General features: G+C 33.5%; 1 protein-coding gene across 7 annotated transcripts in view; it reads left to right on the forward strand.

The window, feature by feature from the left end:
• The window catches only part of MAK (male germ cell associated kinase), a 94,359-nt gene that overhangs the window by 24,088 nt on the left and 57,643 nt on the right, over positions 1-12,628 (forward strand). For all 7 annotated transcript variants that reach the window (XM_074208052.1, XM_074208051.1, XM_074208053.1 and 4 more), the window contains exons 2-5: positions 876-1,196; positions 1,977-2,031; positions 4,165-4,286; positions 8,119-8,198. In XM_074208052.1, coding sequence (XP_074064153.1) covers positions 1,096-1,196; positions 1,977-2,031; positions 4,165-4,286; positions 8,119-8,198 — 358 coding nt within the window. In that variant the 5' untranslated portion in view covers positions 876-1,095. The remainder of the gene's footprint in view (positions 1-875; positions 1,197-1,976; positions 2,032-4,164; positions 4,287-8,118; positions 8,199-12,628) is intronic.

Consider the following 12,628-nt stretch of genomic DNA (forward strand, 5'->3'; position numbering starts at 1 on the left):
TTCATTGAATTTTGTAGGTTTACACAAATCTGTTGTTTACAAGTGTTGAAAAATTATCTACAATAAAAATGCCTTACCTTTCACGTTATTACTTAATCATTTTTTATTTTTATTGTTTAGATAAATTTTTATTTGTACTATATAATGTGATGCAGATTGGCAAAATTTTATTTTTTGAAAGATCATAGTAAATCATTGTGGAATTAAAGTTGTTCAACCTACAAATAAGAGAGACTGAGACAGATCTCTGAACCATTTATACTTTATTAAAAAGGCACTATTGTATCTCTCTAATGAAGTGGACTTAAGATCGTCTTTATGATCTGAGATGCCCCCTTTCTTCCAGTACCTAGTTTTTATGGGTTCTGATACTTAAGTATGTAGAACAGTAATGGCAAAATTCAGAATCTCATTGGTGGATAGACCTTGCTTCTTGAGAGTCAAAAATGATGTATCAGCAGGGGCAGGGGGAGTGGGATGTTAAAGGTTGGATGAAGCATGAGGCATATCCTATTGGATAAATGAGAATGGTCCAGAGGTACAAAAATAGATTGGGGAACTTTGCAAAAACATCTTGAGGCATCCCACCCTTGCTGAGTAAATTTGAATTAAAAAAAAAGGATAGAGATATCTTTGTCAACATTCTTGTGGTTGTGTAAGTGAGTAACTTGCACATAACTTGGTAAACAAGTAGTGAGCATTACACTAAAGTTTGAGAACCCACCATAAGAATCTAATTATCCTCACATGATTTATGTAAAGTATCAAATTGATTAATAATGATTATACTATAATAGTTGTCAAAATGAATTATTTCCTCACATCTTCTCATCTCTCTAAAGAAAATTCATCTCACTCTTTTGTTTTTTTTAAAGGATGTGAATAAGAATGGACACATTATTTATTTGCCAGATTCTTTATTCCTGGATCTCATGAATTTATAATCTCAAGGAAGACTGTATATTAAATAATGACACACCAGTAACATATCTAACAGCATTTTGAAGAAAAAGATTTTTTAAAAGAAGTATACAAGTTTCTTCTCTACAAGTAAACAAGTTAATTTCATAACTTTGGCTACATTCATTTTCCAATATGAACCGATATACAACTATGAGACAACTGGGAGATGGCACCTATGGGAGTGTACTTATGGGAAAAAGCAATGAATCTGGAGAACTGGTGGCTATCAAAAGGTAGCATTTTTATGATTTTACCAAATTAGTTTTGGGAAACAGTCATTAGTTTGAGACTCATGGAATCTATAGTCAGTTAGGGTTGGGGAGTAAAACATGAACACCAAGAAACATGGTACAAGATAGGGAGAGAAGGGGAAAAGGAAAGAACACAGAAAGCTCTACAGCAATATGAGAAACCAAGAAAACACTAATGCTGGGGAGTTCAGGAAAGGGCTCCCATAGGAGCTGGCATCTGAGGTTAGGAAGAGAAGAATTCTTAAAACTGGAAAAGAGGAAGAAGGGTAAATGACTTGTGCACACATATCGGGTAGATGACTTGTGCACATTCACAGAGGCAGAGGAGATTACAAGTCCCCATGGGGGAACAGCAGATATTTGAAATGCCTAAAAACATAGAGCAAGTGAAAGGGAATAATTGAAGAAAGACTTGAAAGGCAGGAGTCTGGTTGTAGAGGGGCTTCGATTACAGGCTAAGGAGTGTTTATTTTATCCTAGAAGCAATAGAGGATTTTTAGGCAGGGGAATGTCAAGGATGGCTCTATCCCTTGGGAGATGAGGGGGTTAGAATAGGTGAGTCATAAGATTCCTTTCTCTAGTATCTTCCCTAGATTGTCAGAAAGGTTTAGAAATCCAGGACAAAATTTGAAAGAATTATTAGTTTAACCATTAGTAATTAAGAAATTAAACTATTTCCTTAGCCTAACCATCAATGCAAGAAGAAAACTGAAATCTTCCAACACTGATACCAATATACACTATTTTTTTTACTTATTTCAGGATGAAAAGGAAATTCTATTCTTGGGATGAATGCATGAATTTGAGAGAAGTTAAGGTAAAAGTCTAGAGGGCCCCAGAAATTTCATCTTTTTCTGCCTTCTGTCTCCATGAAAGACTATAGCAATATCATCTTCAACATATTTGCTTAACTTATTCTTCAAGATTTTCTAGGAAAAGATTGTGCAGCCTTCTGGGTCATCCTTGTTTTCTGGTCTAGGTAGAAGGAGATTAATTGATGGGCTTCTTGTTTGTGATAATACCTCATATCACTTTCCTTCAGTTTTAGTTATTCAACAAACACTAAGCAAATCCTATGGGCAAGGTACTGTGTCCAGACATAGGAAATCAAAGAAGAAGAAAATTTCTAGGCCCTGCCTTCACAAAACATACAGCCTAATTGGGGGGGGGGGCATGTGACACATACTTTAAAAAATGATTATACAAGATAGGATGTGACAGGGGCAACAGAGAGGTATTCTAGGACAAAATATAAAAGGACAATTTGAGGAGAGAAAATTAATTGGGGAGGGAGGAGGAAACATTTCATGGAAACCTTTCAGAGGAAACCTTTAAGAAAGAAACATTTCAGTAGGCATATGTCCATTCCTGGCAGTGGACAAAATCTCTCATATCTCTGGACAAGATTAGAAGGGTCTGACATGTTATCTGCCAAGAAAATTTGTGAGTATGCTCCCATTGACAGATTGTGTTGTCTGAAGACAGCTAAGACAGTTTAGCTAAGTATGGAGGATTCATCATTGATTTACCATCCTATGTAGCTCATTAATCCTTTGACCAGAGCAGCTCAGGTAACAAAATAAAAAGTGCCCAGAGTTCTGCCTCCTCAGTTAGAAGGATGGTGTGGCAGGTGGAGCCTACCTCAGATACCTTTTAGATTGTGAATCCCTAGCATCAAAACCGGTAAATATATATTTTAATATTCTCACCTTTACAAAATATTTTTGAAAATGATCTGCACATAAATCAAGGTATCCTCAAAGAATGCATGAGAATAAAAAGGTAGGCTTTTGCATACAGTGTTTGTGTTTTTTTAAAGCAATATAGGATTACAATCTTATAATCCGTTGCTTGAAAGATAAAGAATACAAGATCCTACTGCTTTTGTTTATTCATTACAAAACACAGAGGTTCAACAGTTAATATCAAATGAAGCATAAAACAGGGAGATAAAAATTGGTTAAGTAACAAAATAAAAAGTGCCCAGAGTTCTGCCTCCTCAGTTAGAAGGATGGTGTGGCAGGTGGAGCCTACCTCAGATACCTTCTAGATTGTGAATCCCTAGCATCAAAACCGGTAAATATATATATTTTAATTTTCTCACCTTTACAAAATATTTTTGAAAATGATCTGCACATAAATCAAGGTATCCTCAAAGAATGCATGAGAATAAAAAGGTAGGCTTTTGCATACAGTGTTTGTGTTTTTTTAAGCAATATAGGATTATAATCTTATAATCCATTGCTTGAAAGATAAAGAATACAAGATCCTACTGCTTTTGTTTATTCATTACAAAACACAGAGGTTCAACGGTTAATATCAAATGAAGCATAAAACAGGGAGATAAAAATTGGTTAAGTTGTTCACCACAGTTAGGGAGGATTTTCTATGAAGAAATCAATCAGAAACCATCCCTCATAAACAGTGGTTTCTCCCAATGATCTTGTGCTGATTTCATCAAGCTCTAAATTAAAAGAGACTTCTGAAATGAAATCCATGTTAACACAGAGGTTATTAGCCCCTACCAAAAAAATTTGTTTATTGTTTGAGAGATAGCTTGCTATGGTGGAAAGAGCATTTTGATTGGAGTCAGTGAGCTTGAGTTCACTTCTGCCACTGACTTCCTGGGCAACCTTGGAAGTAATTTAGCCTCCCTGGGTCTGAGTTTGCTCATTTATAAAATGAGGGGGAAGTAGATTATGGTTGATGATCTCTAATATCCTTTTCAGCTCTTTTTCTATATCTGTTATTCTATGATTAAAAGACTTATAATTGTCAAAGATCATAGATCATTGTAGATCAGAAAATACCATCACCTAGGAAGACACAAATGATTTAAAAATAATGTGATAAACTGGTTATTAAAATTGGTTCAGATGAGAAATTAACTTTTATGATACTACTATGAAAACAATGTTATAAATTTTAATTTATATTTGTTGCTTTGTAGTCTCTGAAGAAACTTAATCATGCCAATGTGATTAAATTAAAAGAAGTTATCAGAGAAAATGACCACCTTTATTTTGTGTTTGAATACATGAAGGAAAACCTCTATCAGTTAATGAAGGACAGGTATGTTTCTATTTTAAAGAATATCCAAGAATGGAAATTGTTATCCCCCACCCATGCTATCTCTTCCTTTAGTTTCATGGATGTATTAAACAATTATTTTCATGAATATGTTAATTATCTTGAACTTTTATGTACTAAAGCTTATCTTAAAAAAAGATATTAAAGATCCTTATGTATAAACATAATTATAGAAGTTTTTACGTTGTCAAAGAATTGAAAACTAAGGAGATATCTACGAATTGAGGAATGGCCAAACAAGTTTTGGTATAGAATGTGATGAAATACTGTTTTGCTATAAGAAATGATGAATGTGATAATTCGAGAAAAACCTAGGAAGACCTCTGTGAACTGTTGCAAAGTGAAGTGAGCCAGAACCAGAACAATATACAGGATAACAGCAACATGTTATACTGTACAATACTGTAAAGAAAACCAATTTTGAAAAACTTGGGAGCTTTGATCAACACAGTGATCCACTACAGTTCCAAAGTACTCAGGCTGGCACATGCCATCTGCCTCCAGATAGAGAACTGATAGATTCAGAGTGCAGATTGAAGTATATTTTTTTCTCCTTTTCTTTTCTTTTCCTGTCTTTTTTTTAATGGAACATGGGTAATGTAGAAATTGTTTTGTCTCTGAATACATACATACATTTGTAATAAGTTTTATTTTTCTTGCTTTGTCACTATGTAGGGAATAGGAAAGGGGAGAAAGAATTTGAAAATTAAATTTTGGAATTTTAGCTTTACACTTCTCTCACACCTTGGGGATTGGAATAAGGGTAGGGAGGGCAATCAACAGAGATAGAACATTGCATTTAACACCTAATATTTTCAGTATAATAATCAGTTTTATTGTTTTATTCCCCCCCCTTCTGTAAGTTAAAAAAATTACTTTGCTACACAGGATGGCTCTAATGGAAGCAGGCATACAAAGAAATTTAGGGAATGTGAAAATATCTTCAAATTAAGTTATCTTTGAAAGTGATAGGGCAGCTAGGTGGCGCAGTGGATAGAGCACCAGCCCTGGAGTCAGGAGTACCTGGGTTCAAATCCGGCCTCAGACACTTAATAATTACTTAGCTGTGTGGCCTTGGGCAAATCACTTAACCCCATTGCCTTAAATAAATATTTTTTTTTAAAGAATGATATAGGGAGTCAATAGGGATACAATAGGATTGGGAAAAAAAGAAAGGAACCAACTTAGGTCATTTATCATTAATTTGTAGTTGGTCAAATCAGACCAATTTTTGTGACTTAAATAAGTGAAAGGTAGATGTTTAGAGATGAGGATCTATATGCCAAGAGCACTTAGAGGTTATAGACAAAGAGTTTGAAAAGTGGTAAACCTGAAGGTTAAACTTGAGACTAGTGAAACAAAATTGGAGAATGAAGGTGTGTAAATTGTCAAAGGACCCAGAGGGTCAAGACTGGTTTTTAGTATAAGAGAGTTGAAGATGTGGAATGATAGTAGAATTTCAAAGCTTTGGATCTTGGAGGTGGTACAGTTCTAAAAGATGATGAGGTCTAAGTTAACCTTAGTGTGCAAGATAAGTATAAAATAAAGGAGATAATTAGAGGTGAGCCGGTTAAGAACTTGTATGGTCTAATTTACTAGGAGAGTTTATCAGTGTGACTATTGAAATCCTGGAGCATGAAGCCAATAGTGAAGTCATTAAAGTTGAGGTCACAAGGTAAAAGCAACAGTGATACTTGGAAGATGGTAAAGATGGCTGTGAATTTTGAAAGAGAAATGGTTATCAAAAGATAGCAGTATAGCAGAAGTGGAAAACAGGGTAGCTAAATGGCATGTTGGACTTGAGTTAGGAATTCAACTTCAGCTTCACACATCCTAAATTTGTTAAGTGACTCTGGACAAGTCACTTAATGGTCTGTGCTTCAATTTCATCTGTAAGATGTGGTGATTGGACTAGATTGCCTCTGAGCTTCCTTCTAGTTTAAATCTATGATTCCATGAGTCTGACTGCCTCTTCTCTTCATCCTTTGACTTTGGGTAAATGGAAGGAATGACCTTTAGCAGAGAGGGCTATAGGAGATAAGAATTTTAGAGCAGTAAGGGACCTTAGATGCCAACTCTCATTTTATAGATTTGGAAACTGAGGCCTAGAGAGGTTAAATAACTTGCCCAAGGTCACATAGTAAATTATAGAGATAAGATTTAAGCAAATGGCATCTGACTCAAAAATTCAATGCTTCTTTCCATTTTTCATGTTGCTTGAGGGGAGAACCAAATTTCTGTTTAAAGCAGAAGGATGGAAAACAATATTGGTTAAAAAGTTTGAAGATGTAGGAGAGTTTGTTGAGAATAATTGTTCCAAAGGGCATTTAATATGAATTAGAAAAAGGATAAGCATGGTTGGAGAAAATAATAATAATAATAATGTTTGTCCTTCATTTTCTAAGAAGACCGCAACATCGAGGAGGTGATGCCATGACAAACACATGAATTGGATTAGAGTGAGAGGGATGCTGTACTAAGTTACCAGTCTCATTTTCTTCTCCAGAGCCATCTGAATCCAGTGGCCAGATATGAATCAGGACAACTAGAGATGTCCCTGGAGGCAAGGCAACCAGGGTTAAGTGGCTTGCCTAAGGATACACAGCTAGTAAGAGTCAAGTGTCTGAGGTTAGATTCAAACTCCATCCTCCTGATTCCAAGGCCAGTGCTCTATCCATTGTGCTACTTAGCTGCCCAGTTGGAGAAAATCTGGGAAGATATAAAATAGTTCAGTGTATTGATGATGTGCAAAAAAATTGTTATGGACAATGATACATATATCTGAATATTTTCATTATTTTGTTATTGAATAATTAGGATTGAGGAACAAGTCCAATGAGAAGTAGATTGATTGATGGAGCCTGCTAAATTGATGGAAGACATAGTTTATCCACTTTACCTTTGGAATGTTGGGTATATTGATATATTATACCCAATTGATTGTGTATATTGATATATTCTACCCAACTGATATAATAATCAGTATTGGAATATTGATATAATTGGGAGCATCCACAAGATTACTTCGTCAGATATCCTTTGTTCCTATATTGACATTCCATTGATATTATTCAAGTTGATTCTGAAAGGCTATCTTCCATTACTAGTCTAGATGTTCTCCTAAGCTCCATTTTAGTAAAATGGTTGTCCCACCTCAGCTTGTCAATGAGGGAAAATAGTTTTTTGTTAACGGTTCTTGATTTTGATGATGCTAAAGACCATTATCATAAAATCAGAGCTTTCCATTATTCCTTTTAACAGCACCAGTGCTTTGGTTAGGAAGCACCCAGTAGGTAGAACAGCTGTTGGCATTAGTAGCATTTTTAAGGTCTTTAACTTAACTAGTTCAGGTGCTCCCTTACCAGCAATGATCACAATCTCACTGACCTAATTAATAGATAATGTTTGAGAGTTTGAGGGTGTCCAAAAATTCATTACCTTGTGTTTAGCCTTAAACTTGGAGAGCAGGCATACAATCCATCATGGGGAATTTCTTGTTTTGATAATTTGTTGTCTTTGAACTGGCAATTTTGGGGATAAAATTACTTAGTCTATTAAATATTTAAATGCTATATTATGCATATTGACATTGATATAACTATAGTGCCTTAAGCATAGTGTCTATCCTATATTAACCTTTTATATCTTTTCTTTTTATTTTAGTTTTGCTTGAAATTAAAATTGCCACCTCTGCTTTTTTTGAGTTAGTTTTTGGATTCATTATTTTTGTATAATATTGGGGAATATCATTAGATTTTAAAGGCTTTTAAAGTCTAAAAATAACTTATTAATTGTTCATTTTTCCTATTTACAGAAACAAGTTGTTCCCTGAGTCAGTCATCAGAAACATTATGTATCAAATTTTACAAGGATTAGCTTTTATTCATAAGCATGGTAAGTGTCTTTGAGTGTCATTAACAGTGTTTCTTCTTAATAAAGACAAGATATGAACAGGAATTCTAGAAGCATTTAGAATGACAGATACAGGCATATTCTGATGCCTTTGGTAATGACAAATATTATAGGTATAGTAATTGAGTGTACCAAACCGACTCCATCTTGTGACTCAATTCTGGATCTAGATCCTTTCTATTCATTTGTGGGAATTATGAGAAAACTTTATTGCATTGTTTAAACCTAGCCTTGTGTAGCTGGAAAACTGGACCCTCTCTATCTGTTCCTTAAGAGATGGTCCTTAATGACCTAGTAATTAAGCTGATCAGAAAACCTAATTAGATTTGGAAAATTGATGCAAGGAGCTTTCTCACAATTACACATCTCAGACCACCTTTATGTTTTATTTGAAAACTGATCCTGTAGTGGTCAATCACTGATTCCTTGTTCCTTTTTTTGAATATACACCCTTGGGGAAGTGGGACTTATCTTTTTCTGATTACTGGGAATTAAACCTGTTTGCTTTTTCTCTTCCTCCTTGAAAAGTCCCTAATATTTCCTCCAATTAAAAAATCAAATTACTTATTTGTATTCTAATTAATTGTTTTTTAATTAATAAGACTGATTAAATTTTTAATACATAAAAATTTTTTTCACTATGTAGTCAGTCTGGACTGATTGGAAAGTCCTTTGGCTCATTTATTATGCCTGTTTTGCTAATAAATTGTAAAGCTTAAATTGCTTCCTCAATTACCGTTAATTTTCCACCATATAAGCTAAATGCCTAAAAAAAGAAAAAAATTGAACTACATTTAAAAATGTTTTCTTTGTGTTTACTTTTGTGCATATATAATTGTGGTTTTGAAATTTTAAGATCTGAGAGACTTGAGAAATGAAAATTAGGTATTCATTTGGAAAAAGTTGATAAACCACCCAAGCTATACAGAACTCAGGTTGTTTGTTTTTTTTTTAGCCTTTATCTTTTTATCCTCAGGGTCTACTTTTATTGTTGAATGTATGTAACACATTTATCTATGTCATGGATCCCTTGAGCAACAGTATGGTGTAGCCTATGATCCCTTCTCAGAATAAAGTTTTTAAATGCAAAAAATAAAATGATTGCAGAGAAACAATTATATTAAAATAGTATCTTACATATAGTAGGCACTTAATAAATGTTGACTTAAGATAACTTGACAGTTAACAAAATATTTTAAAATAAATTCCCAAGTTAATATCTCAAGTTAAGAACCTCTGTTTTTAAAGCATTCACAGATTCAAAACTCCAACTGGATGCACCAGTCTAATCCACTAAATATTATGCATCTGTCTTATTCCAAGCAATGGGGATACAATTAATAAAAAGAAAGACAGTCCTTGCTTAGTAAACAAGACAGGAAGGCGAGGAGGAGGGAAATCATATTTATTTCTTAGTGCTGCTGGAGGAAGGGATAGCAGCAGGGGTATGCAGTGCAGGACTGACTTGTTCCATAAAGTTGAAACAAGCAAGGCAATAGAAGCAAAAGTGTAATAAATTGAGTCCAGTATCTGCCCCTCAGTAAGGGCAGATTTAAATTGGCATTAAAAGGAGTTTGTGTCAGTCAAGTCTGGAGTTTAGTATATGGTAGTGAAATAGATATCCCTTAAAATTTTTAGTTTTAAAAGTTGTTTGCTGCTTTCTGCAAATTTTTTTATTTTTTTCTCAGGTATGTTGGTAAAAGTTTACTAATACATTTTAATTTATATGATTTTTACATATTTTTGAATCCCTTCCTCCTCCCCATCCTGCAAAGATCTCTAGGTCCTAAGTTTAATAGAGAATTTAAAAAGTATTAAGTTTCTACTTAAACTTTTCAAGGAAAAGTCTTTTTTACATTGCTTTCATTTAAATTTTCATTGAAAATAAATCAAGGAGACCCTTATCTTCATTTCCTTTTGTATCATAATTTTATTGATTTTATACTCTTCTTTTAGAAACACTTTTATATTTTTTTGTAAACTTTTGGATAAATAATTTGGTTTCTAAATACTATTTAGGGGTGGCTAGGTGGCATAGTGGGGAGTCAGGAGTGCCTGGGTTCAAATCCAGTCTCAGACACTTAATAATTACCTAGCTGTGTGGCCTTGGGCAAGCCACTTAACCCTATTTGCCTTGCAAAAACCTAAAATAAATAAAACAAACAAACAAATAAATGAAAATACTATTTAAAACATACATTTTATACCTAAATGTTACAAATTATTTCATAATTCCAAATTTTCTTTATTGTTTTCCCCACATAAAATGTTATGTAACTGAACTATTTGTGTCTAAAGATTCAAAAATGTGCTGGTACTTATTAGTAAAGGTCAATTATATATGCATTAAGTATAAGCAAATGATTATAGACTTAGAGCTGAAAGCACTTAGAGTCAAATCCCCTGATTTTACAGACAATAAAGCTAAAGTGTAGAAAAGTTGTGATTGGGGGCAGCCAGGTGGCGAAGTGGACAGAGCACCAGCCCTGGAGCCAGGAGGACCTGAGTTCAAATTTGACCTCAGGCACTTAATAATTGCTTAGCTGTATGACCTTGGGCAAGTCACTTAACCCCATTGCCTTAAAAAAATATTAAAAAAAAACCTCGTGATTTATCTAAAGTCACATAACCAATAAAGGAAGTAGAATTTGAATTCAGGCTGTTTTGATTCAAGTCCAGCCTTCTCCACAAATCCAACCTCCCTCTCAAATGATTGAAGGTAGTTTAATTTTTCAAACAGTATTGTGAAAAATATAAAATTTAATCAATTCATTGATTTGAACACAATAAAAGTTTTTGAATGTTTTTTTGTTTGTTTTTTGCAAGTGGGGTTAAGTGACTTGCCCAAGGTCACACAACTAAGTATTTATTCAGTATTTGAGTCCAGATTTGGACTTAGATCCTTCTGACCACAGGGTCGATGCTCTATCCACTGTGCCACCCAGCTGTCCCAATCAATGTTTTATTGAGTGATAGCAGGAACACTAGACTTAGAAGCAGAAAGTCTGAGATTTCTGGCTTTTTAATTTACTAACCTTTTTAACTGTGTGTAAAGTTACTTTAAATCCACTGAATCTCAATATATCTATCTATATAAAATGGAAATAATTATTACAATGTGTTATGAGTAAAATGCTATATAAATATGTTCTATTATTATTGACACTTTAAAGGGAGTTTGGCTATGAATAATTTAAATTGGCATATCATACTAATAAAATTCATATTTTCTTCAGCAATTAATTATGACTTAGGGGTCAAGATTTACCATAAACTAATTATAAAATTATCTGTCTTCAAAATAAACAGAAAAATTTATGGCAGCAAGTTGATTGAAGTCTGCCTGGGATCCAGATTTATAGCAGATAATATGTAGTCAACTGAATTAGAATATATTTGAATTTAAATAGAAAGGCTCCAAAGTGATGGCTATTTTTATAAACATCAATTTGTTTAAAGTTTGATAAGCATTCCAGACATACAGTTTCTAAAAACAGATTGTTAATGACCTACTAAGAATAAAAGATAGCTTTTTGAATAAAACTGAATTAGTTATTGATATATTTAATTATAGAGTTAAAAGTGAAACTCTTATCTGTTAGTTACCAGGTTTCTTAAGCTAATATTGGGGAGAACCTACCATTACAGATGTTAATTATTTAACTTTATATGATGAAAATGAAATTTTTTTCTGTCTGAAATTAATTTAGTGAATTTGAAAAGTCATCATATTTCTTAGTGCTAGATAAATATCTCAGAGGAAAAAGCTACTTATCATATACTTACTAAGATCTTTTCAAACATTATAAAATAATTTGAGGGACAGGAAGTTGTTATGGAAGTCTTTTTTTAGTCTTCAGTTTACAATTAACCCTAACATGTTTATTATTACCCAATCTAGACATCCATATCACCTTATAATGCTCTCCCATGTCACTTATACTTTGATATTTCAAAGATTCATTATTTCATCTCTATGGATACTCCCTCCACAGATACTTTTTTGAAAGCCCCTCTACCCCTTAGTAAACTATTTTAAGTTGGAGCTATGGCCAAATATTTAGAACTTAGTAACTATCCTCAGAGAGATAGTGACCCTCTCTGAATTTATTTAGAGTCAAAAGATAGAAGATATATGCAATAAAAATTGTATGTTGAACTCATATTGAAAGCCATCCATTGATTGTATCAGGCTATAAAACCCAACTTGTATTGATTTAATCTTCAAAGATTTAAGGTTAGCCCCATGTAGTGTTGAAGTATTGGAGTAGTACTTTGGTGGATGGCTCATCGTGAACCAATAGAATACAATTATTTGTATTTTGAGCATTCAAATACATCCAAATTCTCCCATAAACGGGAACTCCTAGGAAAATAAAACACGAAGAAGATATATATTAAATAGTTTTCAG

Source organism: Macrotis lagotis, chromosome X (genome assembly GCF_037893015.1).
Source record: "Macrotis lagotis isolate mMagLag1 chromosome X, bilby.v1.9.chrom.fasta, whole genome shotgun sequence".
NCBI lineage: Eukaryota > Metazoa > Chordata > Mammalia > Peramelemorphia > Peramelidae > Macrotis > Macrotis lagotis.